Raw genomic sequence first — 24,920 nt, 5'->3', positions numbered from 1 at the left:
ACTGTGTATTTGTACTTTTACTTAAGTACATTTTTTGAGTACTTTCTCCACCACTGGTAACGGCGCAGTGCTGGTTGAATGTGACTGAACAGTTGGGAGGTTTTTGAAACGGCTCAGTTTTGAGTCACCAAAATATATCAACTTACTGCCATAAAACTGGTTGTTTTTTTTATTTTTAAAAGTGCTTGGGTTGTTTTTAGAAGCTGCAGAGATCCAAATGTAAGTATAAAAACATGAAAAATGTGAATTTTGCATAATAAGTCCCCTTTTAATCACAGTTAATTTAGGATTTTAAAAAAGGGGAATTGCTTTTTCATGTTTTTGTATTGACTTGTATTTAACTTTATCCAATACTAACATTTGTTTGATGATGTAAAACATTTAAGTGTGGCAATAAAGCAAGAACAGAAGATGTTTGTTATCAGGTAAACACTTTCACAGTGCCATATATTCAGAAATAAAGGCAAAAAGCTGAGGAAACAAACAATTTGGGAACAATTTTAAGAAATAGAGAATTTTCTTAGTATTTCCACAGAGGCTTATTGGTCTTTGCATCTCTCAGGTTCCACTCTGGCTCTTGTGGAGGAATGTAGTCTTTGTGAAGCTGTTTTGGTGCTGCCAGCGTCTCAACTCGAACACTTGCTGAAGCCCTTTTTGCTGCTCTTGAGACCTGTTTAACATTTAGCATGAGACAAAACAAGAAAAAGAACATTAAAAAGATATAGTTCTAGCTGATGATTAGTAAAAACAATTTACCTGAAATTAGACAGCTGATTAAGCTGAGATAAAACTTCTGTTATAGTTAACAAATAGCTTTGAGTTTGTTCGAACCAAGGAGGCTTTGGAGCAGGGCCAGCCCAAACCTTTTTGGGGCCCTAAGCAGATTTTCATTTTGGGTCCCCCATACCATTTGTTGGTCCTCTTGGGGGTCCTTAGCAGCCACTTAATATTTAAAAATTTGAATAAGATGACACTTTACAGACAGATTTTGCTTTCTTACAATCCAGATTGGTTCCTCGAAGCGCCCCAGCTGGTAGCAGATGTTGCTCTGCTTCAGTTTGGGCAGCGACAACTGGGCGAGTCGCTGAGATATCCGAGCTGTTCTGGACGCTAAGGAGACGATGGAAGCAGCACTCTGTGGGACAAAAATGGAGAAAGTTCAGTTTTTCTTTATGTAACAGAGCTAAATGATACAAAAGTTTAAGCAGCTTTAGCTTAGCAACTGTTCCAGTAAAGTTTGTCCAGACTGAATGTGAGGTTTTCCAGCGTCGTACCTCCCTGTTGCTGCGGTAGTCAGGATGGGTCTGTTTGGGTTGTGAGAGCTGCAGCAATCGAGCGGTGATGATGACGTTTCTCACTCGGGGGTCAACGTGCCAAATGGGACAGTTGTTCTCACACAGAGGTGTGTGAAGGGACCTGTGGGACAACGAAGTGGCACTTTTAACATCTCACCTGGGATCATCTACACTGCAAAAACACAAAACCTTATCAAGTAATTTTGATTAATTTTTAGTGCAAATATTGCAGTACACTTGAAATAAAACAAGACTAATTTATAAGTAACTTTTCAGAAAGGTCTGGGAGATTGTTTCAAGTCAAAACTTTCATCAATATTAATTAAAAAGTATTAATTCTGCTGGCAGATTTTTTTTTACACTTATGGGAAAAGTATCTTGTTTTATGTGAAATAATCTGCCAATGGAACTAGTACTTTTTCATCAATATTAAGGAATTATTGACTTCCTGTGTCTTGCTGAAAAGTTACTTGTGTTGTTTGAAGTGTACTGAGATATTTTCACTAGAAACTCAACCAACATTACTTGGTACGATTTTATGTTTTTGCAGTGTAAGGTCTTTGTGATCTTCCTCTCAATGGATAATTTGAGCAATTCCAAATTAAAATACCATAATTTGAAATTAAGTTAAAACAGGAAGGACTTAATTTGCTTTTACTGCAATGATTTTTATTTTAATTTGAAATGCTACTTTTGAGCGAAGGTCTGTCTCTGGGAACTTTTAATTTGAAAGTACAGGGCCTGTTTACATGAAGCGGCAAAAGCTGCATTTAAGAAGGGTTTCTTCTTCTTGACTTGTATTTTATAATGATGTTATTTGTTTGCATAATTACTTTCATTATGGACTTTTACATATCTAAAACCTAACTTTATGTTTATGTCTGTCGGATTACATAATTTGAAAACTTTAAATGATTCGGTACTTAGAATTTTTTTTTTTTTTTTTTACCAAATACATTTTACTTTGACTTGAATAATTTCTCTAATGGATTTTTCTTCCATTCTCATAAATATGTGTCACCTTCACACTCCTCTACAGTGTCAGTGAATTTTCTCCTGGTGGTTTACGATATCCAGTTTGTTTGTTCCAATTTAAGCTTTACATGCTTTATTCCAGTCATATTTCCCTTTAAGGCTGTATATATTTCCGTTCTCCACAGAGTTATTTTTCCGCTTTATTTATCTCTCCACTGGGGATAACTATAACTAAGGGTTTTTATTCCCATCACAGAGCATTTAAAGTTGAGCCTCTGGAGTTTTTGTAACTGAAAATATGAATGCAGTCTCCAAATCCAACAACAGCGAGTTCATGATTTATAAAAAGATTTCCGTGGTTGTTCCACGAACATCCCGGGGGTCTGAACTGTGTACAATAAGCTCCATTGTCTCGTCTCCCATAGCCTGACATTGAAATAGCAGATGCCCGAACGCTGGTGTCGGACCCGAGCCTCTTCATGTTTGAACAATATGATATGCTGCGTTTGACTGCCATTAAAATCAAGACTTTGGATTGTGGCCGCCACGACATGAGCTCTGTTGGGAACATGATATGAGGATAAAACAGGAAACGTCATAAATATGTCCTGCTGTCATTAGTCATCAGAAAACGCAAATTTTACCTTTCACCTACAGATTACAGTTTATTTTCTCCAGCTCTTTTTGTAAGCAATCAGGGTCCATATTCTTCTACAATTTCATTGTAAATCTTTAACTGTTTTAATTGGACCTGGGTAAGACTGGCAGCGACACACCAACAACTACAAATCAAAACTACTGATAGCAAAACCCAATAAAAATACATCATTGATAATAAAGGAAGAAATATAACAAAGAGCAAACAACCTAAATACAGGACTAAAATGAATGAAGCAGCATGGAAAAGGAACAATTTTATCAATATTAAGGAATTATTGACATATAACAAGCTCCTATATTTTGCAGAAAAGTTTCTTGAAAAAAAAAGTTTTGTCTTATTTCAGGTGTTTTAAGACATTTAGACTTGTTATACTTGTTATTTTGTGTTTTTACTGTGTAACTGAATTGAAATTATTTATTTGTAAAGTGCCTTGAAATTTCTTTTGTTGTAAGATAGATTTTGGAAAACATAAACAAATACATTTCTGTACAATTTTTAAGTAAATACATTTACCATACATTGAATAACCATATATCTTTGCATATACTAATCAAATTTACAAAGTTTATTTGATAAATTTAAAATTATTAATCATTACCAATACATTTTCCCTATAATTCGCTATACATGATAATGGATATTTATAAAAAAGTACATATATTTTGGGATTTATAATATATACTGCAATATATGGAAAGCAGCAATATATTTTTCTCTGTATTTAAATATATTACTAGAATATATTATATATATTTTAATACATATTTTGTATGTTAAAAAATGTATAGAGAAAATAATATATTAGAATATATTCCATTATATTTCCAGTAACTCATTGGTAAATATATTCTCTTTTTGTAAGGGCGATCCATACTTCCTTATTTCCTTACCTGGAGTCTCTCAAAACATCGACAGCATTTCTACTAATAATATATAATTAATATATACATAATTAATGTTATTAATTCTGTTAAAAAATCTCAAAGTGTGATGGTTTAAAGTCTATGTGTTATATTTTAATGAAGATATAAAGATACAATTACTTAATTTACTCTCTCTATGACTTTAAAGCTCCTCAAATCCCATCATGTAAACCAGATCAGTGACATTCACATGACCTTGAACTGTAAAAACATTCCTCCATGTTTGTCGTTTTTACCCTGGCTCCTGAGGGCCGCGGCTCCGCGTTCGGGGCGCTGACAATCGCAGAGTGTTTTCATACTGAGACGTCTTGGAGGAAGGATGCCTGGTCTTCCTGAAGACGCTCGCCTCTTCCTCCTCGTCATCCTCCTCTTGTTTCCTGCAGAAAAATGGAAGTCATTACGTGGTGTACATCTCAGACAAAAGAGCGAGAAGGAAGAAGGTGGAGGCAGACAGAACAATGGTGGAATGTAACTCCTGGTTTAATGTTGGATGTGTGAGTGGAAAACCACCTGAAGGCAGGAAATATTTATATTTTCATAAACAGCAAGGACTATATCCTGACACATGATGTGAAAATTCTCATTAACTCAAATAAGAACTGATTTTAATCATAAAGACTTTATAAAAGTGTGGTTTAAGCAATTGTTATGTATGTTTTCATGCAATATCTGCATAGAATAGGTACAACTCTGCAAAAACATAAATTATGCCAAATAATTTTGTTCTAGTTTGTAGTGTAAATATTTTAGTACACTTAAAATAAGAAAAATAACTTGCAAGTAAACTTTCAGCAAGAAACATAACCTTGTTTTGAGTCAATATTTTGTTATTAATGAAAGAGTAATTATTTCTCTTAAGGGGAAAATGTGGATGCATCTCCGACCTTTAGCAAGCAGAGCTTTATAAAAGTCTCAACAGAAAAAATCCCTCTAATGTTTTCATCTCCACGCTTGAAGCCAAACCAGCTGATGACTCCTATTATCTTCTGCTCCAGTGTAATTATTATTAGGGGTCCTTCCTGTGTGGGCCTCTGATTAAATTACCCTGAATATCATTGAGGCAGAGAAACAACAAACTCTCCCTACAATCCTCCCTTTTCATCGACCGGTGGAGCCTGACAGCTCTCCGGGGAGATCGCCTCCGACCTGGCATCGGTCCTGAACATCACTTTGCAGCCTCTTACATCCACTTTGTGAAAAACTCCCCACACAAACACGCTGATTTACCGCGACACTGAAAGCCTGTCAGCAAAACACAAGCAGTCCTTCCTTTCTATCGTTTTCCAGACGGTCATCAATAATGCTGCAGGTGCCTTGCTTGCCTCCAGGGGTCCTCCCTTGCTGAGAAGTCTCTTTTGTGTTGGGCCAGGTATTGGATTCTTGCAGTCGGAGTAGCTTTGAGTGCGGCGGTGGAGATGGGCCATATCGGCTCCTGGTTGCCCCAGCTCACGTTCTCACTGATCAATAAAGGGACAAACAGTTTCCAGAACAGCTAAGTTTAAAAAATGCACTAAAAAGGGAAGAAATTTGTCATTTGAAATCGAAAACTACGTTTACACTGCAAAAACACAAAATCTTACAAAGTACCGGTAATTTTGGTCTAGTTTCTAATGCACATATCTTAGGTTGTGCAGGAGGCCACATTTCTGCTTTTCAAAGATGCGTAGTTGTAAGATGCATACCTGTTTGCAGCCATTTTCACATGTGAATGTAAATGTTGAGTCAGAGGTTTGTGATCATCAGCTGATTACTTGGATTTAAAGCAACAGAGGCCCTAAAACAGCTCATTAAGAAAGGAGCTCAAATTAAACAGAACTGAAAAGACTAAAATCTCACTAAGAATAATTTTGTGCAAAAAACTGCAATAAACAGATTTTGTATAGGCCATAAACCTATCTTAACCTGGTCAAGGAAAGAGGCATAATAGTCACCTTTAAAATGAATGAAAGAGTATTAGTTTCAGTACTTGAGTTATTGACTTAAAACAAACATATATGTTGATGAAAAGTTGAAAAGTTAGTTTTGTCTTATTTTAAGTGTACTCTCAAATGTAGACCAAAAATACTTAAGATTTTGAGGTTTTGCATTGAAACACAGCTATGAAGTTCAAATAAACACACAAAAGGAGGAAGAAATTTCACATTTTAAATCTAAAAGAATAGTTTAACAGCTTGTATCAATAACCAGAATGAGTTTAGCTTCTATTTGGATGCAGTTTCAGGTTGGATCAGTGACCGAATGTCTCCAAGCTGAACATTTAACCAGATCTGCAGAGGTCACTGTGGGGCCTTCTGCGGTTTCAGGAAAGAAAAGCTCAAGCTTCTCACCAAGGAGTCGTCTCCCAGACTGTTTTTGAGGTTTTATGCTGCGCCAGCTCCAAGATTCTGCCAAATCACACACAATCCACAAGACATGCATCCACGTTAAATATGAGGGGAATTTAAGGGAATCTGGGATCAGGTTCAACATGCAATCACCACCATAACTACAGCCGATATTATAACTCATAACAAACTGATAAATACATGAACGATAAAACAGCAGCACCTCTTTGAGGGACCAAATCTCGGCAGGACACCTGCAGGTTTAAATGCATCACAATTATCAAACCGAACTGATTTGAAGATGCAACGAGAAATCCATGAACTTACCTTGTTTTCCAGACACCATCTTCACCGACTCTGCTGGACGTGCCACAATAATCTGCTGCTGTTGCTACGGAGCCATGAGTCCCTAGCAACCAGCTGATGAGTCCTTGAAACTGGAGTCTGCTTTGTTACCGTCTCAGGATGTTGAAAGTGATACAAATGGGTCACCGAGCAAAGAAGGATGATCTTCTGTTACCGATTCAAGACTTCATTTTAACATGACTGAACATCTAGACCTAAAGTTTGCGTATCCATACTCAGATGCCAAATAAAAAATAAATACTTTCAGCACCTTTTCTGATAACTTTGAACTTTTTGTAAGCTGAAAATAAAAATGTGTTCCCAAATCATCACAAAATGAAGTTGCGATATTACCATGATGAAACGTCAGGATGCTATAGTAATAGCTAAAGGTAATAAAGGATGTGCACACTTAGTTTTCTCCCTGAAAGTTTAAAGTTAGTTATTTTCTTAAAGGTTTTTTCACACTGAAGGTAGAAGAACTCAGGAATTATTCAGCTTTATTTTCCATTATATTGTGGGGAAATTTTGGAATAAAAATCAATCAGAAAGTTTTGTAAGAAATTTATTTTAAGTGCGAAAAAGAAGAATATTGAACAAATATTTGTCTTTTTTTATTGAAACTTTTAGTGTAGCTCAGCTTTAAGAAACATTTGTAAATTGAGTGAACCAAACAGATTTCCACAGATTTAATAAAAAAAGGAAAAGAAACAGAAAATGAAATGGGTAAAATGAAAACATCCACCTGCTTAACAGCTTAAAAAAAATAAATTCCGTCAACTTACGGTCAAAATAAACATTTAAAACAGAAAACGGCTTTCACACAGTAAAATAACGGTGATGCATAGTGTTTCTGCTGCAGGTTTCTAATTTGAAACTAACAGAAAAGTTTAAATATAAATGAATCGGCTCTTTGGCGCCTCCAAGTGGCTGAAAAATGTAACTGCTCTAAATTTGACCAATAACCAAATATATTTTGTTGCTCACATGAATAAAACAAAAAGTGCAGACTTACCGTTTCCCTCCAAGAGACTTTAATGGGTTTATTTTTCTGTCTGTTATTTATCATTTTCTTAAAGCACATTAATTAAGAAAAATAAATGTTTTAAAGCTTTGAAACACTTAAACCATGTAACAAAGTCGCCCTGAACTTAAACCTTTGATGCCCTCCCATTTCTTTAAATAAGAATGCAAATGAAAAAAGTAAAATGATTTGTTACATTGGATCAGCAACACTGCATAATTTCTAAACCTCCATGATTTATCTGTCTTGAGAAACCATCTGGAAGATCAGGTCCCGAGCATCGTGGACCCCTGAGCTGAGCTCCGAGTCGCCCTTCCTCACATATGTACCGATGAGGAACAGCTGGCGGTCCCCGGCTTCTGACAGCGACAGAGCGTCATGGAGGTCAGTGATGCTACAGGACGTGGGAAGATCCTGGAATTAGAAGATAAACATGACGACACACCTGGCTCAAAATGAATAAAGCAACTCTTTTGACTTCATTAGCAGTAAAACTGCTTTTTATTTTATTTTTATTAAAAAAGGACCTATTAGTGCAAAGTTCCACATATTTGTAGTTCCATTTGGGTTTCTACAGCTTCTAAAAACAGCCCAAGCACTGAAAAAACAAAAACACCCATCTGTTTTTGACAATAAGTTGAAAACAACTTGCTTTAAAAAAAATCGGAATGTAACAAATAATCAGGCACTGCCGTTACCTAGCAACCCCAGCTAAGTCTAGCCCGTTACCTAGCAACTCAAGCTGAGCTCCAGCACGTTTGTTCATCTGGCTGTAGGCGTATGAGTTGTGCAATGGCTGCTGGAAAAGCCAACAGTTTTGTTGCTGACTTACAATCCAGAAACCACTTGTAGCATTCTTATTGGTTGTACATGAGGCTCTACTTTTGCTTTTCAAAGATGTACGGTTGTATAATTATTTACCTGTTTGCAGCCATTTTCACACGCAAGTGTTAGGGGGCGTGCCCAGAAGCAGCTTGTTTGGATTTAAAGTGACAAAATGCCCTAAAACTACAACATCGTATTAGGCCCATTGTAAATTTCCGCCAAAAATTGTAGAAGTTGAGATTAATATGAGAAATCTTCTCAAAAATACTTGGAAATTTTCTGAGCTCGTTAAAGTCAAAAACAGAAGAAGTTGAAAATGTTAAATTTTTGTTTTTTTCTTGCAAATGTTCGACTATTAGAACTCAGAAATTTCCAAGTTTTTTTTCCAAGAAAAATTCTGAGATTAATCTCAAATTTTCTATGTTTTTTGGCAGAAATGTACTCCCTTTATCCGTCTACAATGGCCCTGATGTGCAGACGTACTAAAACAGGAGTTCAAAATAGGCAGAACTGAAGTAACTAAAATCTGATCATCTAACCATTTTGTGCAAAAAATGTAATGAACATGTTTTGTGTCGCCCACAGATCTATGCTAATCTGTTCAACCAAGTACAGTAGGTCACCTTTAAAATGTGTGACATCCGGGATTGGTTTTTCTTCTCACCTGTTTGTTGGCCAGCACCATTAAGGGCAGGTTGGGGTGAAGGGCCAGCAGCTCGTGTAAATGTTTCTTGGTGACTGGAAAAAGCTCTGGGTTGGCGGAGTCGACCACAAACACCAGCAGCAGAGCTCTGGGTGTGTATTTCTGCCAGTACGGCCGCAGATTCTCCCCACCGCCGACTGAAACAGACACAAACCGAGCTATAAGTTACAAAATATAAAAGTACAGAGTCACCTACTTGGCACTGGAATGAAAATATATAATTTAATGCAGTAATGAGACTACAACTCATAAAAACAAAACAATTAATTATGACAGAGAAATTACTGTTTTATTTTGACCAATTTCACTTTAAAACAAACCTACAATCAAACTTACATTTTTAGCTAATGAGCTTTGGATTACAGTGTTTCACTGATCATGTGTGAGATAAAGTGCTGCAAAAACGTATTTTCCTTCTTACTGGTTTCTTTGTTTTATACCCAAAATGCAAATTTTTCATTCATGTGCAAAAAAAAGCTATGTGCTGAAAGATAATACACTCTTAGCAGTAATTAAGCAAATTCTGTACAAAATAGATAAACATTTTAATCCCAAAAATAATCAAGACAACAGATGTTACACTGCAAAAACACAAAATCTTGCCAAGTAATTTTGTTCGAGTTTCTAGTTCAAACATCTTAGTAGATTTGAAAAAAAGACAAAACTAACTTACAAGTAACATTACAGAAAGAAATACAAGAAGCTATGCTTGTTACAGTGACGGATTATTTCACTGTTTTTCCCCACATGATAAATGAATTAATCTGGTAATGGAGGTAGTACTTTTCATCAATACTAAATTACTGAGCTCATATTTCTTGCTGAAAAGTTACTTTTTAAGTTGATTTCAACAAGATATTTGCACTAGAAGCTAGACCAAAAATATTTGTACCTTTGCTATAAATGATCAAGCAAACACTAAAATAATGCTAAGTTGTTTTAGGCAATAAATTGTTGAACTATTTGTTCACTTACCATTTTAATGTATTTCTAATACTGTATAAAAAAGGTTTAAATTAAATTTCTGCCATTATTCTAGTTAATTATTATTAACTAGAATAATAATTCGTAATAACCCTAAAAGATTTAAAAACCATGTTTTGAAGATGTAGAGTAAAATTCTGCTGTCCTGTTATTGTTGTTTCACGTTTAATAACTTCAGCCATAAACTCTCTACAGAACCAAGAGAAGAAAAATAAATCAGTGAAAACGACTTGGGGCCATTTTAAATCTCTGCGTCGAGGAAAAGCCGATAAGTTCAGACTCACTTTCTAGAAACTCGACGTCCATGTCGTCTTTGCTGATGGAGATGGCATTAAGGCCCTGCGTCGGCTCCACGTCCTGCTCCAGACTGCCGCTGGAAAAACAGTGCAGCAGGCTCGTTTTCCCGGCTCCGTCCAGACCCAGAACCAGAACCTGGGTTCCCTCTGACTCCACTGGATGGGCCTGGAACACAAAACACAGCCGTAGAAACACTTAAAGGAACGCAAAAGACGAGCTTAAGCATGACTGAGTCCTGCATTGATGAAATTAAATCTGCACCTGTGGGGAGAGAAAATGAGCTGAAAGATGTAGGATGTGTGGCAGAAAATTTTAAAACAGATGTTTAAGACTTTCAACAATTATTGTTAATTACAGAGTTATGGATCTTGTAATTGGAGTCAGGAATCAGAATAATTATTTTTATTCTTATTTGTTACATTTTGGTTGATATTGTCTAGTAAACACTAACAAAATGTGTCATCTTTTTTTTCATGCTTAATTATTTTTACTGCCGTCCTTTTGACATTTTTAAATGAACTCTTATTTGAAAAAAAAACTTTTAAACCGTTTCAAAAACATGTATAATAAAGTAAATCAAAATAGCAAGCATGCTCCAAGTAATAAAAAAAATGAACAAAATCTACAAAAACTAATTACTCCAACAGGCTGTCACCATAACCCGCGAAATATTACATTTTAATAGATATGCATTTAGTAACTAACAAACCATGGATAAATAATGAAATACATTTCCCAGAATACAACTCAATAACTTCCAGAGAGCGTGCTCTAACATGTTACAATATGGAGGTTTAAAATTAAAAACTAAAACTGAAGGTCGTTTTGACAAGTAAAAATATTCCTGAAGTTACCTAGAGTGAATATTTCTAACGCCTTAACATTCACAGTTAGAAAAACTCACTTTTACTGCTGCTGTTGTCGCAGCCTTAGCGGGAACAACAGTTTCTTCTACCGGAGCTTTCTTCTCCCTTTCCACCTCCACTTTCACCTTCTCCCTGCCATCCTCTCCCGCTCGAGAGTCGAGCTTATTCTGCTTGCGGGACGAACCGTAGCTCCAGACAAAATAAGCGACTCCGCCTGCGAGAACGGCGGAGGCGCCGAGGACTCCGGCATTCCTCAGACCGAGCATGGTGCTCAACTGTCGGCTTAACTGCTGCGTAGTGGGCGCCGGTTAGCGTGTGAAGACGACATCATCTAAATAAACAAAAAAAACGGAGTTTGTCTATGCTACTCCATGCGACACTTCTCTTCAACAAGTGGATTAAGTCACAGGAAGCTCCGGATGAACTTCTCCATGCCAAATATCCGGGTGAAACGACTTCTGTTGATGCAGTTTCAAGAAGTGACCACCAGGTGGAGCAAATCTGTTTAGAGACGATAAAGTGAGATCTGACCAGCAGAGGTCGCTGCTGTTCCTGATTTGAGATACAGTTATGTTGAAACCGTGCATGAGCTTCTTATAAATTCTTTAATACACTTCTGGTGTTAAAAGAAGCATAAATATTAGCATAAATTCAATATTGTGACATATTGAATAATTTGCATTATGTTGTGTGCAAATGTTTTGAAATTCCAGATAAGTTTCATAATGCTTTAACTCAGAATTTTTGAGCTTAACATTCTAGACATCAAGTTCTTAAATGTTTAAAGTTGACTTACAATTACTTTCCCCATTGGTCAATTTTTCTTGCAGTTTAAACACTCAACTGAAGAGTAAGCAGCTTTTATCAGATTTTCTGCAACTTTATTGACCTTGTTTTATTTGCTTATAACTATAAACAAAAAGCCTTTAACTTGTCACTCAACGTTTCATCAACAATTTTTAATGGCCTTTAGCCAAAAAAAAAAAAAAAAAAATTCAAAGTGCTACGAACTTAAAGTATTTCCTTGAAAACTAACAGAACCAGCTAACTTTCTAGAGTTCAGGGTTATCCTGCCTCTTTCATCACTTTGTACTCTGTGTATGCTGCAGCCTGGCTCATCTTCCTCAGAGGAACCCCATGCCGCTGCTCAGGGGTGCTCAGCAGCCAGATCTTGGTGTTGCTTTTCTCATCCGTCTTTCCCAGGTTCTTCCAGGTCCGGGCCCGCAGAGAGGCATGCGTCTTCCGTCTTGGAGGTTTCTGTACCTGCTCCCCATCTGAGCTGAAAGAGTCTGCCTTCTCCAGCTCTCTGTGTCTCCGGGATTTGGATGTGGTGTGGACATTGCTGTAGCTCTTCTGCTTGATAGAGGAGAGAAGTCTGGCTCTGCTGCTGCAGTCTTCCACCGGATCTTTATCCACTTCACCTCCAACATTTTTCTCTTTGGGTAAAGCCCTCTGCTGCTGCCATGAGAAGAACTCATTCATACACTGTTTTAGGCGGGAAGTGAAGTCCGGATGAGTAATATTGACATCAACACGGACTTGTGCGGCCTCCTTCAGCTTCTCATAGTGGCTCTGGATGCCGGCCATTTCTTCCAAGATCTCTGCCGATTGGAGCTCCTCCAGTACCAACGCCTTGCTTAGGAACTCCTTGCATTGAACTTCCGGTTTTGTTTTCTGCTTCTGGAAGGTCAGAAAATGCGGCATGGCTGTGTAGTGGAAAGCTTTGGTTGCAGCAAGTTTGTGATAGATGTAGAGAACATCATGGTGCTCTGCCTCCTTAGACTCCGTGAGGAACCTCTGAACATGGCTCCAATCCTGCAGAGCTAGCCTGATTAGGACGGGTGTGGAGGCCGGCTGCGTGTGGTAGAAGGCGAACATCAGATACAAACCTCCCACCCGGATCTGGTAGCTGTGCGGAGGTAAGAAGTACTTCACAGCTGTAGCCAGAGCTACCCGGCAGAACCTCTTCATTTCGGAGTTGTTGGTGGTACCGAGGAAGACGTCAGAAAACTTCATTTCCCTCCAGATGGCCGAGAAGACGCCATACCTGACCGAATCCGTGCTCTGGAAGCGGGTCAGCAGCTCCTCCACGTCCTCAGTCAGCGGTTCGTTGAAGAAATCCGTGTAGAAAGATGGCATAGTGTCCAGAGAAACTCCACGGAAAAAGTCAAACCAGTTACCTGCTGTCCAACTAACAAGACAGGTGTTTCTCATTAGTGACTAACAACACCGCCCTCTAGTGGCTTAAGAACTATTTTGTTACCTTTTACTTTCGTCTCATACCCACTAATGATGCGTTCCAGTTGAAGTCGGAACTGGAAAATTTAGACTTCAAAGTTGGAAAAATCAACGCCGTTCTAACTGGGAAACTGGGAGCAATTAATGTAACCCACGTCTTATAAGGTGGACTTCCCGTTTCAATATGGCCGCTCCTCGCATAAACGGTTCTAAGATGAAGTTTATTTCACAAGACGTCTGATAATTTAAACTGACTGAACAAGTTAAAAGTGGTGTTTGCTTATGGAAAGTAAAACTTAAAATTATGTACTGCACAAAATGCTTGCAGGCATCGCCGTGTTGAAATTTTGAAATTCGGTCTTCCTTAATACGTCACCTCGATATGACGGCAAGTTCAGCTCCCAGTTGCAGTTATGATGGAAAATAAAGCATCAGATCACTCTCGTTTACAAGTATTTGTATTAATTATTTTAAAAAAGCCATTAAAGTGCTCGAATCTTACTTTTTAAATTAATTGAATATGTGTGCCCTTTGGGAGGGTCAACAATTATAAAACACAACTATAAAAATATTTTATCTGATCGAGTTCCTTAAGGTAGAGAATGTTTTTTGGAATGACAAATTCCTAGCAGAAAAATATAACATCAAAAATTACTTTAAATCACTGATTGTCAAAAAGAAATTGGGCCAGAAGATATTGTACAGTTTTTATTCTTGCATTTAAATGAATAGCTGGAACCCAGGACCAGACATTTGGATTTGGAACAAAGCCACTATGTAACTATAAAAATAGTTGTTTTTTTTAGTACAAATCATACACACATATCCAAAAAGTTGAAGTGAATCTACTATTGAGAAGCTAAAGTTTTTTTTAAATTTTATGTATTGTGTACATTCCGAGACACTGAGTTTGGGGTTTCCATTCTCTGTAAGCCATAGTCATAAAAGCATTTCTCTATGTAAAATAAATTTAGTTTCACTCTTTAAAGTGAAAAAAGTTTTTTTTTCATGTTTTTTAAAAATATGTAGTTGTATATAAATGTATTTCTAGAGAAAAACAAAAATGTTTAAAACAAAAGCAAACAGACTCGTCGTTCAGAGATTTATTAAGACTTAACAAAATGGACGCCTGTTGGGCCAAAATAGTCGTATTTTAGCATGCAAGTGAATCATAAGTTATTATCCACTGCAACACTTAAAAAAAAAAAAAAAAAACATGCTTCCCTGCAGCAGACTGAAATTGAAGAGATATATGAAGAAACAAAGGTGTAAGTGTGTGTGTGCGTGTGTGAAATCCCTAAGGATAGCAGTGAAATAAAAACCACAGCTTATTGTGTGGAAATAAATCTGTTTCTTTGAGCTTCCAGACAGCGCAGGTCATAAAATGGCTCTTAGTAATAGTTTAAAAAGAAAAAATAAACAGCAAACAATGTCAAGGTTATCAAAGTGACAGTTAAGGTCCATTCTGACTTTTTCTGAAGCTGTAAAATACAGTTAGTTTTTCTTACAGGGTTAGAAAAATACCATTCATTGCACAGTCGATTCAAATATACAGTTCAGCTGTTTGTAGTTTTCTTGTTCTGAGCTAAACAAAAGCATAAACACTGTTTCCAAACAATAAAAAGCATTTTTATTGAGTGTCCTTTAATTACTCACTGTAATTTCATCATCTATCATCAAAATAAGATACAGCTGCAAGAGAGCAAAGAGCACGTTTTGGTTGCACATCTGGATAAATTACCAGAAGAGAGGGGGGAAAAAACTAAATAACTTGAAATGAAAACCTCCAGACGTATCTCTGTTGTTCATAAACATCACTACCAGCCTCCTTTGCCGCCCTTCTTCTTCTTCTGTGGTGCCTTTTTGCGTGTGGCTCCAGATGAAGGTTTCTGCTGTCGTGGAGGGACCACGCCGCTGCCGCTGGGCGCTGTGGACGAGCCGGTCACCGACCCAGGTCTGGGAGACGTCGGGGGGCTGGTGGCGGTTTTACTGGCGTCACTGGAAAAAAAGAAGAACCGCACTGTGGTTAGACAGAGGTCACAGACAGAGACTGAAAGGTTTGACCTCCAGACGGCATTCTGACAACAGGATTATTGGCTTTGCACTGTAGTCTAAGGTTCAGCAACTCAGATTAGTTCTGTGTTAGGTAACCTTTTTAATAAAAAGGACCTTCAAATGTTCCAAAACAAAGCAAATCAAAAAGACACTGAACATGAGGACAGGAGGGGTGAAAGTAAAATATTTTCCCATTGTTTTGTTTATATAATTTTCTGTTTTGATGATGTTTTATAAAACGGTACGCGGGTTCATTCACTCACAGCTCGGCTGAAGCTGCTGCCGTCGCTCCCTGTGTGCCTTTTCCTATCGCCTCCTTCTTCTTCCCCTTCTTCTTGCCTCTGTAGTAGGAGCGCTCCCTCATTGGAAGCCACCTCTCCGGGTCTGGCGTCGCTTTGGGATCGTAATTCTTAGGAAGTTTGCCTTAAAAAAAAAAAAAAAACAAAGAAAAAATGACGTAGGACCGGTTCTGTCTTCAACAGACGTAGGAAACATGAACATCGGCATACCTTTCTTCTTTTTCTTCTTCTTTTTGACCTCGCCTTGGCTGAAAGAAAAATAAATGATCAGTATTTACTGATTATACAAATCAAGTATTACTCTTTGGTGTAAAAATTTTACCCAATTTCCTTTGGAAGGTTTTCTCCGACCACTTTGCCGGCTTTTTTCCTGACATAAGTGGCGCCGTGAGAGTTCTCCAGTTCGTCCACGTCCACGTTGAAGGACATGGTGTCTGCAGACGGCAGGTGCTTGCTCAGCCTGGAGACAGACGTTAAGGACGCTCAACAAATCTGTGCCAAAACCTTCACCTTGTTTGACATGCAACCAGGAAAATTCAAGCACTTTTCAAGCGTTTTCCAGGTACATTTTCAACTGTTCGCTTCAGATGTGGTATTTAACTGTTAAATTACAGTTAACATTGTGATTCATTCAGTTATTTTATTTTTAATAACAGTAAATAAAGAAATAACTGATACTTTCTAAGTGTTAAAAATATCTGGTTTTAACTGTTAGCATTTCCAAATTTGGGCTTTTAATTGCAAAACTTTGCAGTTTAAATATCAAGCACTTTCAAGGACTTTATCCAGAAATCAAGCACTTTCCAAAACTTGAAAACGCCGAGTTGAATTTCAAGGATTTCAAGCACCAGTACAAATCTTGTTCTATAATCATCATTCCAATATTTTAATAACTCTTTTCATCATTCTACTCTACAGCTAAAAAAAATTAAATTCCTGTCAGAAAAAAACTGTAAATTATTATCTTAAGCAACAAAAACCAAAGAATGCTTGAATTTACAACATCAAGTGAAATAACTTTGAAAGGATACGATTTGGCTTTATCCGTGTCCACCAGAGAATAAGCAGAGATAAGTTGTGCCAGTGTGTGAACGTCGTTTGTGTTTTGTCTGTGTTGAAAAGAAGAAAATGTAAATTAAAAAAAACAACAAAAAAAAACGTACATCTGGAACAAAATCTGGAAGTGTTTCTGCAGGACTCACTTCCACAGTTGCTCCAGGTCACTGATGGCTTCTTTTTTACGTCCGTGCTTCAGTTTGAAGTTTGCAGCTTCTCGCACCAGAGCCAGATGTGCAGCAGATCCGGGCTGTGAAGAGGAAGAAAAAGAAAAAGAAGAAGCAGAAGAAGAAAAAGAAGAAGCAGAAGCAGAAGAAGAAAAAGAAGAAGAAAGTCTGCTGAGACTTTTATAAAACCACTTTACCATAAACCAACTCAAACATGATTCTGAGATCAAATATCTACAGCCTCCTTCACCGTTATTGGCTCTAAATCAGAATTTATTTTATTACATTGGGCATGAAGAAAAGCACTATTAAATAATAATAATAAAAAAAACAGCAACTCTCAAAGGCAAGTCAAATAATTTAATAAAAATAATTATAAATAATATATCTCAATAAATATGAAAAGTATAGTGGAAACACACAGAAACAATTGGGACACTAAGGGCTAAAAAAATAAAGAAATAGTGGTAAAGATGTGGAAAAGCCTTAAACAAGCAGAAATATTAAATTACACTGAAAACTGGAAATATATCCAACCTTTTATATTTTTTACATTGAATAAATTCCAATTTTATGGAATACATGTTTTATAAATACCAAAGGCGCCACTATTAGTGGTACTTCTACTGTTCATTTGATAAAGTATTAGTTCCACTGGGACATTTTTCCACTTATAACATGAGGGTTATGTCTTCTTATTTACTTTGTCATCAATATTAAGGAATTATTAATTACTTAAAACAAGCTCCTATATGTTGTTGACATGTTAGTTTTGTCCTATTTCAAGTGCAGTAAAATAGTTGTATTAGAAACTAGACAAAAATACTTAGTAAGGTTGTGTTTTTGCTGTTGTTTCCAAGGCAACATTAAGGAAACAAAGCTGAAAAACCGACTAACCTGTTCAGCTTGGTAATACTCTATAGCTTGCTTGAAAACGTCGATAGCGCCGTCGATATCCTCTTCATGGGAGTACATGGTTACCAGAGCTGAAACCTACAACAATACACACATTTTAAATAAAATACTAAACTACCAGATCACTTTGATTTTATAGAAACCCTTAATAATCTAGCAGTCCCTAAAAGAGTAAATATTCTCACCATTCCTGCTTTGTGCTTGAACTCTTCAATGGATCTGAGGACGTCACAGGCTTTTGTAACGTGACCTGAACAGCAGAAGCATCAAAGACGGGTTTTATTTTTGGTATTTGTCATCTTGCTATGAGTTAAACACATTAAAGCTGAATGACTCCCACACCTATCTTTAAAACATAAGCATAAAATAAAAGGAAATTTTGTCTGGAGCATCTCAGTACCTTGTACTAAATACAGTTGTGCCATTGTTAGTTTAATGCCAGATGCGCTTTCTGGGTTTTGCTCAGAGAATTGCTGCAAAACAAAAACAATAAAAGTTTAAATCATTGATCCTCAAACACAAGCAGATATTCTTTTTCTACTGTTCTTGGAAATAACAGTCATCTTAATGTTTCCACGTGAGATTATGACATGTTTTAGTTGTAAAATGTTCCCACATTTGGCAAAAATAAATAAGAAGATTTATACTCATTATTAATGAAGGCAAGAAAAAAAAAAGTTTTAGGAATTGTTTGTTTTGTAGTTGGTTGGTTTTAGTGAGATCTGAATAATGAATTAATTATTATAATCTTTATAGTAATTAATTGCAAATTAGTTGACAATTATTTCAATAACTGACTCATCACTATTAATCATTTCAGGCCTACTGTTGATCTGAACAGTGGCAGCATTTCATCCAGACGTGACGGATGTGAATCAGGGTGTGGATCAGGATGCTCACCTGCAGGAGCTCCACCGCCTTGCTGTGCTGCTTCTCCCTGCACAGCTGAGCCGCCTGGATGAGGACGGGTCGAGGGTGACCCGGGTTCTGAGACTGAAGACTGGACGACAGTTTCCTGCACTGGTCAGCCTGTTTGCATCCAGACCACAAAGCCAAATTGGATTACAACAAAGCCATAAAATGCAGAAGAAGTGGATGAAATCAGAGCATTTTCCTCACCTGATTAGTGTACATGGCCAGCAGCGCTTTGTTGAACTCGATGGCCTGCAGCTGCTTCTTTGCCAGTTTGTATTCTACACCTTCTGCGTTTGTCAGCTTCACTTTTTTCTTTGAGTCGAACACGTTTTGGTCCTAAAAGAACAGAAAGGCTGTTATTATCAGGCGTTTTTAGTTGAGGAGGCTTCGCTTTAGGATGGCTAGCTCTGTCCCTACCTTATTGATTGTGATGATGTTGTTGGCGGTCACAGCCAGAAGCCCGACATCAGAGGGCCTGGAACCAGATCAGATTACCGTGGATCAGCCATTCAAGATGTTAAAACGAGAAACACTGTTTAAAATGAGCTGACCTGAAGTGGTCATGTTCTTAAAAATCTGCGTTTCCATTACATAAAGGGCTAATTGTTTTATAATATGTAGAGTTTGTCAGGAACCTCTCAGGTTGCTGAATAGAAAAATAAAAGATTAAAAGAATAACGTACAGATATTCATACAGTACTCTCTGTAGTGCTTGAAGAAATTTTAAAACTTCGCTCCATGAAGTGCATTAACTCACCAAAGCCATAAAAATCACGTTTTTTCCATCATGCTTCAAATTTTCTCCGCTAAACCCTCAGCTTTTGTTTTATCACATCCTCATATTAGTCATTTTTATTGACAAGTTGCTTTTTCAGCTCGGCAGAATGAGCGCCATTAGGATAAAACTTAGTTAGCTTGTTGAGCTTTTATATTTCTAAACAGAACCGCACGAAGTGAGTTTATAAACCCACACCGGCCGCCATCTTTGCTTCTGGGCCGCTAAAGGATGACCAGCGGCGCCCTCTGCTGGATGGCGGCCAAACTACAACACTGAAATAAGGTCTAATCGATTAAAACTAATTTTAACCAAATAAACCATTAATCCACAATCGTAAGTTTATTAACCGTTTGTCTCCCAAGTAAAAATATTTTTAACACTATTATCATTTCCGTAACACGTCTTGTGCAGAGTCTGGACTCACTTGAGCTTGATGACCTGGTTGTAGAGCTGCAAAGCCTCGTCTGTTCGGCCCTGCAGCTGCATGATGTACGCCATCTGAGAATGGATGACCGCCAGCTCTGACTCGATGTCTTCTTCAGTCACGTCCTGAAACAGGCAGACAAATGGTCGCTGTCTGGTGGCAAAATTAAACAATCTTCAAGCCACAAACACAATAGCTGATTTTAAGTTGAATGCCTCTAAAACGAATGATCAAATTAATTCACAATTTAATAAATAATCTAAATATTGTAATAGTTTTATTTGTACAGTTTTTAAACAGAACAAAGGCTTCAAAGTTAGCTCAAAATGTTTCAGTTATAACATTTTGAAGGTGTAAAATGACTAGAGAGGTCTATTTTATTAACTTCCAGTTTAAACTTGCATTTCACATTCTAAACGCCTGTAAAAAAAAGCAAGAAAAAAAAAGCTTTATTTTATTCATTTATTTCTGTCCTGTTGAACGTGGAACATTTTGCATATAATTAATTCATAGTTTGATAGAGCAAATCTGTGTGCAATTTATTTTGTGATTGTGGAATAAATACAAAACTGCAATGCAATAAAATATATAAAAATATAAATGAATGAGTTTCCTTGGAGGAATGTGATTTAAAATTACACTAAACAATAGATTAATAAAATAAATTAAGGAATAAAGTCTCATTTAAAATTGTCCACACTGACAAATGATTACTAATAAATGGAAATATTGTTTGCAATGATTGACATTTGCTTTTATTTCTGATCAATTTTTATACCAAAAGCAAATGTTTAGTCACATGATCTGTACTGAAAGGAATTAATTGGGTAAAATTCTCCAATAAGTAATTAAAGTCTGGAAATGTTTTATTTTAGCAAATAGATTATGTGTGCAATTATCTGGAAAATATTTTATATATTTGCAAAAACAAATATAAATTTACAATGCATGATATGCCCTTTTATGTACTTTTATTATAATAATAAACTATTGAAGAATTATGAGCAGCAGCTTTCATAATCTTCTCAAACCTGTTATTTTCTCAATAATTCACAACTTTACAAACTTGTAGGATAACAACAGGCATTTATAGCATCTGGAATTATTTTTTATAAACAAAATAAAAGCAATGACTTACCGAATCCTCTGCCAATGAGACTCTACAAAGTTCTGCCAAAAACAGAAAAAATATTAACCAGTTAATATCAAACACTTGATTTAAGCATGAATGGAAACGTAGCAGTTCGACGAGGTGAGTAACGATAAACATGCTGACCTTCTGCTTGCCGTAGTGTGTTGAAGGCCTCCGCCAGCTGCCCTTGACCAATCAGAGCGCAGGCAGTGTTGTAACAGAGCTCATACGTCGACTCGGAAAGACCCAGATCCTCCTGCAAAGGAAAAAAGATCGACTCTAGATCAGTTTTTAAAAAAACAACAACAATAAAATCACACTCATGCAACTTTATTCAGTTTATTGTGAATTTTTGGGTGTCTGACCATTGATGAATGTTTAGTGTTCAGCTTTTCTCAAAAACAAATGAATATAAAAGAAATAATGAGTTTATTCACTCAATTTTACAAGTTTTAGAAATAATTTACAAGTTCACTATCTTACAACACTAACTATGCTCGAGTGAGCAGGAAGAAGAAAAATCTTGCATAAGCCCTTTCTCTTTCTCAATATTTACAAAATAAAATTTCACATTAAGTTAGCAATATAAGTTGCAAACCGTATATCATTCCCTCCGTTGTTGACTCTAAATGTATAAAACTTAATTATTTTTTTCTTATAAAGTGTTTTGAATTGGCTCATAGTGGAGCATTTTTTCAAATTCTCATTCAAACTATTCCATAATTTCACTCCATACACAACTGTTTTAAAGTAGTACACACAGTTTTATTTTTGAAATCATACTTCCTTCTGTTATTTCTGTCACTTGAGTTTGAGACAAAGAACTTCTGTAAATGAATTGGCAAAAATCTCTTTAACCAAATCTCTTAGTTTCAAGATATTTGAGTGAATAAACAATAAGTATGTTCTCTATTATTCACTTTATATATCATTCTCATAGCTTTATCTTGTGTCACAAACAAAATAAAACATAAATAAAAACACAAACTGAGAAAAGAAAGCTGAATCGCCACAATATGAAAAAAAAGTTTTTAAAAATACTGAACTCGTCAAAATTGTAGATAATTGTTAATTTTACATGTTTTGTAGTGAAAAAAGATGAAATGTGACCTATGTTTGAGCATTACCATCGGCACCTTCTCCCACTGACTCATCGCAGCCACTACGGCAGCCAGGTTGGTCTTCCTCTCCTCCTCGTACTCATCCTGAGAGTTCCTGATCAGGTCTGTGTAGACGGTCTTGCACTCGTCGTAGCGCTCCAGTCTGTACAGCTACACAAAGAGAAGAGTTCAGATCATCTGACACACTAATAGGATCTGAACAGGAAGCATGAAGCCACAGTGCACCAGGAAAAGTCATTACACTGAACAATAAAAGCTTAATCTCTGTCTCCATGACGCCATTACTGAGATTTAGTAGAAAATTAAACCAGGACATTAGCGGGTGTAATTATGTGTATTTATAATGATACATATCAGAAATACAAGCTACATGAACACCAATAATAAGTACAATTTTCTCCAAGAAAAGACAACAGTAAAAACATTAAAAAGTCTCACCACTTGACCATAAAGTTCCTTCAGCTTGTCTGTCTGGTCAGGAGCACTTTCAATGGTCTTCAGCGCACTTTCCACTCTGTTCAGCCGATACTCACAGTACGCCTTCTCAAATACAACGTCACTAATATATAAAAATATTAAAAAAAAGAAAAAAAAAGAGACAAAATTACATTTCCCAGATTCAGACAGTTTAAATATGCACTCTAATCAAACTGATTCTTCTTTTGTTCTAAAAACTGAAGGTTTTTGTGATTATGTTTATTTTTTAAAGCATCACAAAACTATTAATTTTATTAATCGCTTTGAACCGATTATTGAAATAATCGCCAACTAATGTAGTAATTAATTTATCGTTAAATGGAGCACCCAGACTCAACAAATTACAAAATCAGAGCAGTAATTAAGTCAAAACAGCACAAATTATATACATTTTGCTCTTAAGATATATAAAAAAAACCCTGTCTGTAAATATGTTATGCTCCTCAAGTGACATAGTTTTAACATCACCTGGTTCAAATTATGCATAAGAAAGATCTCAGATTAAGTACCTTTTGCTGTCAAATTATTAATCAGTTAATTGAAAATATATTCAACAGATTAGTCCTACACTGTACTGATGTTAAGTCAAGCACAGTGGGATGAGTTTCTCACATGTTGAAGCATTTTTTAACTGGAGCTACAAAAGATCAAGTGTGGAAAAAACAAATTTTTATTGCATTTTAGTTAATAAAATGTTTATTTGCATCTTTTATTGCATTTCTAATGTTGTATAAAAAAGGCTTAAGTGTTTAAATGAAAATCTGCAGGAATTGCCAATTAATTGTTAAATCAATAGAATACTAAAACAATTGTTAGTTGCAGCCCTATGTGAAACATAAACAATTTAATATTTTGGTAGTTGTTTACCTCCCAAGCACTTTGGTGTGAGTGTTCATGACGTTCAGCGCCTCCTTGAAGCTCCCATTCTGAACAAGACAAACAATCTTACAGTGAAGGGCCGTCACATCGTCCCTGTTCTCATGCAGAACTATAGCAGAGGCAGAGAAAAGAAAAACAAGTTATTAAATAAAATAATAAAAGCAAGAAAATGATCAAATTACATCTGAATTATCAACCCAGTTTTAGTTTGTAAACAACTAGGGATGCACAGTTAGGAACACTACATCACAACAACATAATATCCTAATATTCTGAAGACCTAATTAATAATTATAAGTGCACTAATCTTTTATTTTTTCATTTTATTCACTACTACGTGAAATAAAAAATATCTATCATTTTGATGCAATGCAGTATCATGTCCTTTTGCTACTTATGCAAAACAACGAAATGTCAATGTTGAATATGTGTATGTGTGTTTATTATTTTAGTTTTAACAGATCCGACTTTGACTTGAAATCAAAATATTAAAGTTGAAGTGGTAATCAACTCCTCTTAGCTCAACAGTAGGTCAGGGTAGGGACACGTCATTGGTCAGAATACACCGGTGCAAAATCTAGTGAGAAAATTTAACTCAATAATGACGTAACATAAAAACACAACACTCCTTCCTCGTCTGTTTCATAAACTGAAACACTGAGGTTCTCAAACAACAAAAAACGGAATGTCTCTCTTAACAGAGTTGACATTTTTAGCTTAGCAACATGCTATTAAGTAGCAATGATCCCCAGCAGAGTATGTCGCTAACAGCAACCGCGGCTCGGGTTTTAAAGACGGCCCTGTCAGGAATTGACTCTTACTCTTAGAAAGCGCCTTCAGAGCTCGGGTGTAGTCACCACTCTGTCCGCAGCGGTTCACTTCGGTCCATAGCGAAGCCACGGCCACCCCTCCACTCGCCATCTTTGCTGAATGGACCGACAAGGTAGGCGGAAGTAGAATGTGTTACTTCCGGGCTGGAAACCAAGTATTTACAAAAAAAAAAAATCAACATTTACACATTAAAGGACGAACATAATAAAACCTTGATATTTGATGCAGGTTTATTTTGGTGAAGCAATTAGCATTTTCCTTTAAATTTTTTCATTTTAAATTGTCGCAGTCCCATGACGTCTTCATAGCCACCGATTAAAATCGGAATACACATTTCAGAATGTGGAAACAGAAACAGGCCGAGCTGTCTTTCAAACAGGGAGCTCCAATTCGTCATAATTGAATAATGTC

General features: G+C 36.5%; 5 protein-coding genes across 5 annotated transcripts; all 5 read right to left on the bottom strand.

The window, feature by feature from the left end:
• Positions 1–430: 430 nt before the first annotated feature.
• LOC106949475 (theg spermatid protein like) lies at positions 431–5,020 on the bottom strand. The gene is made up of 5 exons (XM_015035729.1): positions 4,941–5,020; positions 4,091–4,231; positions 1,275–1,416; positions 1,001–1,135; positions 431–670 (listed from the first exon to the last, which is right to left on the bottom strand). Exons 1-5 carry the CDS (start codon positions 5,018–5,020, stop codon positions 521–523), a joined length of 648 nt encoding a protein of 215 aa, XP_014891215.1. The 3' UTR covers positions 431–520.
• On the bottom strand, positions 4,982–7,028 carry LOC106949477 (testicular haploid expressed gene protein-like). Its single transcript, XM_015035732.1, has 4 exons — positions 6,506–7,028; positions 6,402–6,432; positions 6,182–6,238; positions 4,982–5,311 (listed from the first exon to the last, which is right to left on the bottom strand). Exons 1-4 carry the CDS (start codon positions 6,522–6,524, stop codon positions 5,149–5,151), a joined length of 270 nt encoding a protein of 89 aa, XP_014891218.1. The 5' UTR covers positions 6,525–7,028; the 3' UTR covers positions 4,982–5,148.
• Positions 7,029–7,114: 86 nt separating this feature from the next.
• On the bottom strand, positions 7,115–11,995 carry arl9 (ADP-ribosylation factor-like 9). The gene is made up of 4 exons (XM_015035738.1): positions 11,261–11,995; positions 10,344–10,521; positions 9,037–9,212; positions 7,115–7,961 (listed from the first exon to the last, which is right to left on the bottom strand). The coding sequence occupies exons 1-4, from the start codon at positions 11,486–11,488 to the stop codon at positions 7,785–7,787; spliced, it is 759 nt and encodes a 252-aa protein (XP_014891224.1). The 5' UTR covers positions 11,489–11,995; the 3' UTR covers positions 7,115–7,784.
• Positions 11,996–12,096: 101 nt separating this feature from the next.
• Positions 12,097–13,467, bottom strand: LOC106949480 (snRNA-activating protein complex subunit 1-like). The gene has a single exon (XM_015035737.1). The coding sequence runs from the start codon at positions 13,434–13,436 to the stop codon at positions 12,288–12,290; it is 1,149 nt and encodes a 382-aa protein (XP_014891223.1). The 5' UTR covers positions 13,437–13,467; the 3' UTR covers positions 12,097–12,287.
• A 1,081-nt stretch (positions 13,468–14,548) lies between these two features.
• srp72 (signal recognition particle 72) lies at positions 14,549–24,638 on the bottom strand. The gene is made up of 19 exons (XM_015035736.1): positions 24,500–24,638; positions 23,667–23,787; positions 22,761–22,881; positions 22,329–22,472; positions 21,346–21,457; positions 21,208–21,239; positions 20,070–20,194; positions 19,285–19,342; positions 19,072–19,203; positions 18,853–18,981; positions 18,353–18,425; positions 18,138–18,202; positions 17,935–18,030; positions 17,017–17,120; positions 16,846–16,923; positions 16,137–16,274; positions 16,025–16,062; positions 15,779–15,938; positions 14,549–15,458 (listed from the first exon to the last, which is right to left on the bottom strand). Exons 1-19 carry the CDS (start codon positions 24,597–24,599, stop codon positions 15,278–15,280), a joined length of 2,007 nt encoding a protein of 668 aa, XP_014891222.1. The 5' UTR covers positions 24,600–24,638; the 3' UTR covers positions 14,549–15,277.
• Positions 24,639–24,920: the final 282 nt, after the last annotated feature.

The sequence above is a fragment of the Poecilia latipinna genome, unplaced genomic scaffold (assembly GCF_001443285.1).
Source record: "Poecilia latipinna isolate Pla-1442-1.1 unplaced genomic scaffold, P_latipinna-1.0 Scaffold347, whole genome shotgun sequence".
Lineage (NCBI taxonomy): Eukaryota > Metazoa > Chordata > Actinopteri > Cyprinodontiformes > Poeciliidae > Poecilia > Poecilia latipinna.
This window is presented reverse-complemented; position numbering and strand designations above follow the sequence as displayed.

Coding starts and splice junctions, on each gene's coding strand:
- LOC106949475 (XM_015035729.1), bottom strand. CDS start 5,020: ATGTTCAGGACCGATGCCAGGTCGGAGGCGATCTCCCCGGAGAGCTGT. Junction 1,136..1,274: donor ACTACCGCAGCAACAGGGAG/GTACGACGCTGG, acceptor TTTGTCCCACAG/AGTGCTGCTTCCATCGTCTC. Junction 671..1,000: donor TCGAGGAACCAATCTGGATT/GTAAGAAAGCAA, acceptor AATGTTAAACAG/GTCTCAAGAGCAGCAAAAAG.
- LOC106949477 (XM_015035732.1), bottom strand. Junction 6,239..6,401: donor AGATTTGGTCCCTCAAAGAG/GTGCTGCTGTTT, acceptor GTGATTTGGCAG/AATCTTGGAGCTGGCGCAGC. Junction 5,312..6,181: donor GTCTGGGAGACGACTCCTTG/GTGAGAAGCTTG, acceptor TTTATTGATCAG/TGAGAACGTGAGCTGGGGCA.
- arl9 (XM_015035738.1), bottom strand. CDS start 11,488: ATGCTCGGTCTGAGGAATGCCGGAGTCCTCGGCGCCTCCGCCGTTCTC. Junction 9,213..10,343: donor GGACGTCGAGTTTCTAGAAA/GTGAGTCTGAAC, acceptor TGTCTGTTTCAG/TCGGCGGTGGGGAGAATCTG. Junction 7,962..9,036: donor TGGTGCTGGCCAACAAACAG/GTGAGAAGAAAA, acceptor TTCTAATTCCAG/GATCTTCCCACGTCCTGTAG.
- LOC106949480 (XM_015035737.1), bottom strand. CDS start 13,436: ATGAGAAACACCTGTCTTGTTAGTTGGACAGCAGGTAACTGGTTTGAC.
- srp72 (XM_015035736.1), bottom strand. CDS start 24,599: ATGGCGAGTGGAGGGGTGGCCGTGGCTTCGCTATGGACCGAAGTGAAC. Junction 18,982..19,071: donor TGGCCATGTACACTAATCAG/GTGAGGAAAATG, acceptor GGATGCAAACAG/GCTGACCAGTGCAGGAAACT. Junction 16,275..16,845: donor GACACGGATAAAGCCAAATC/GTATCCTTTCAA, acceptor GTCTGTCTCCAG/GCTGAGCAAGCACCTGCCGT.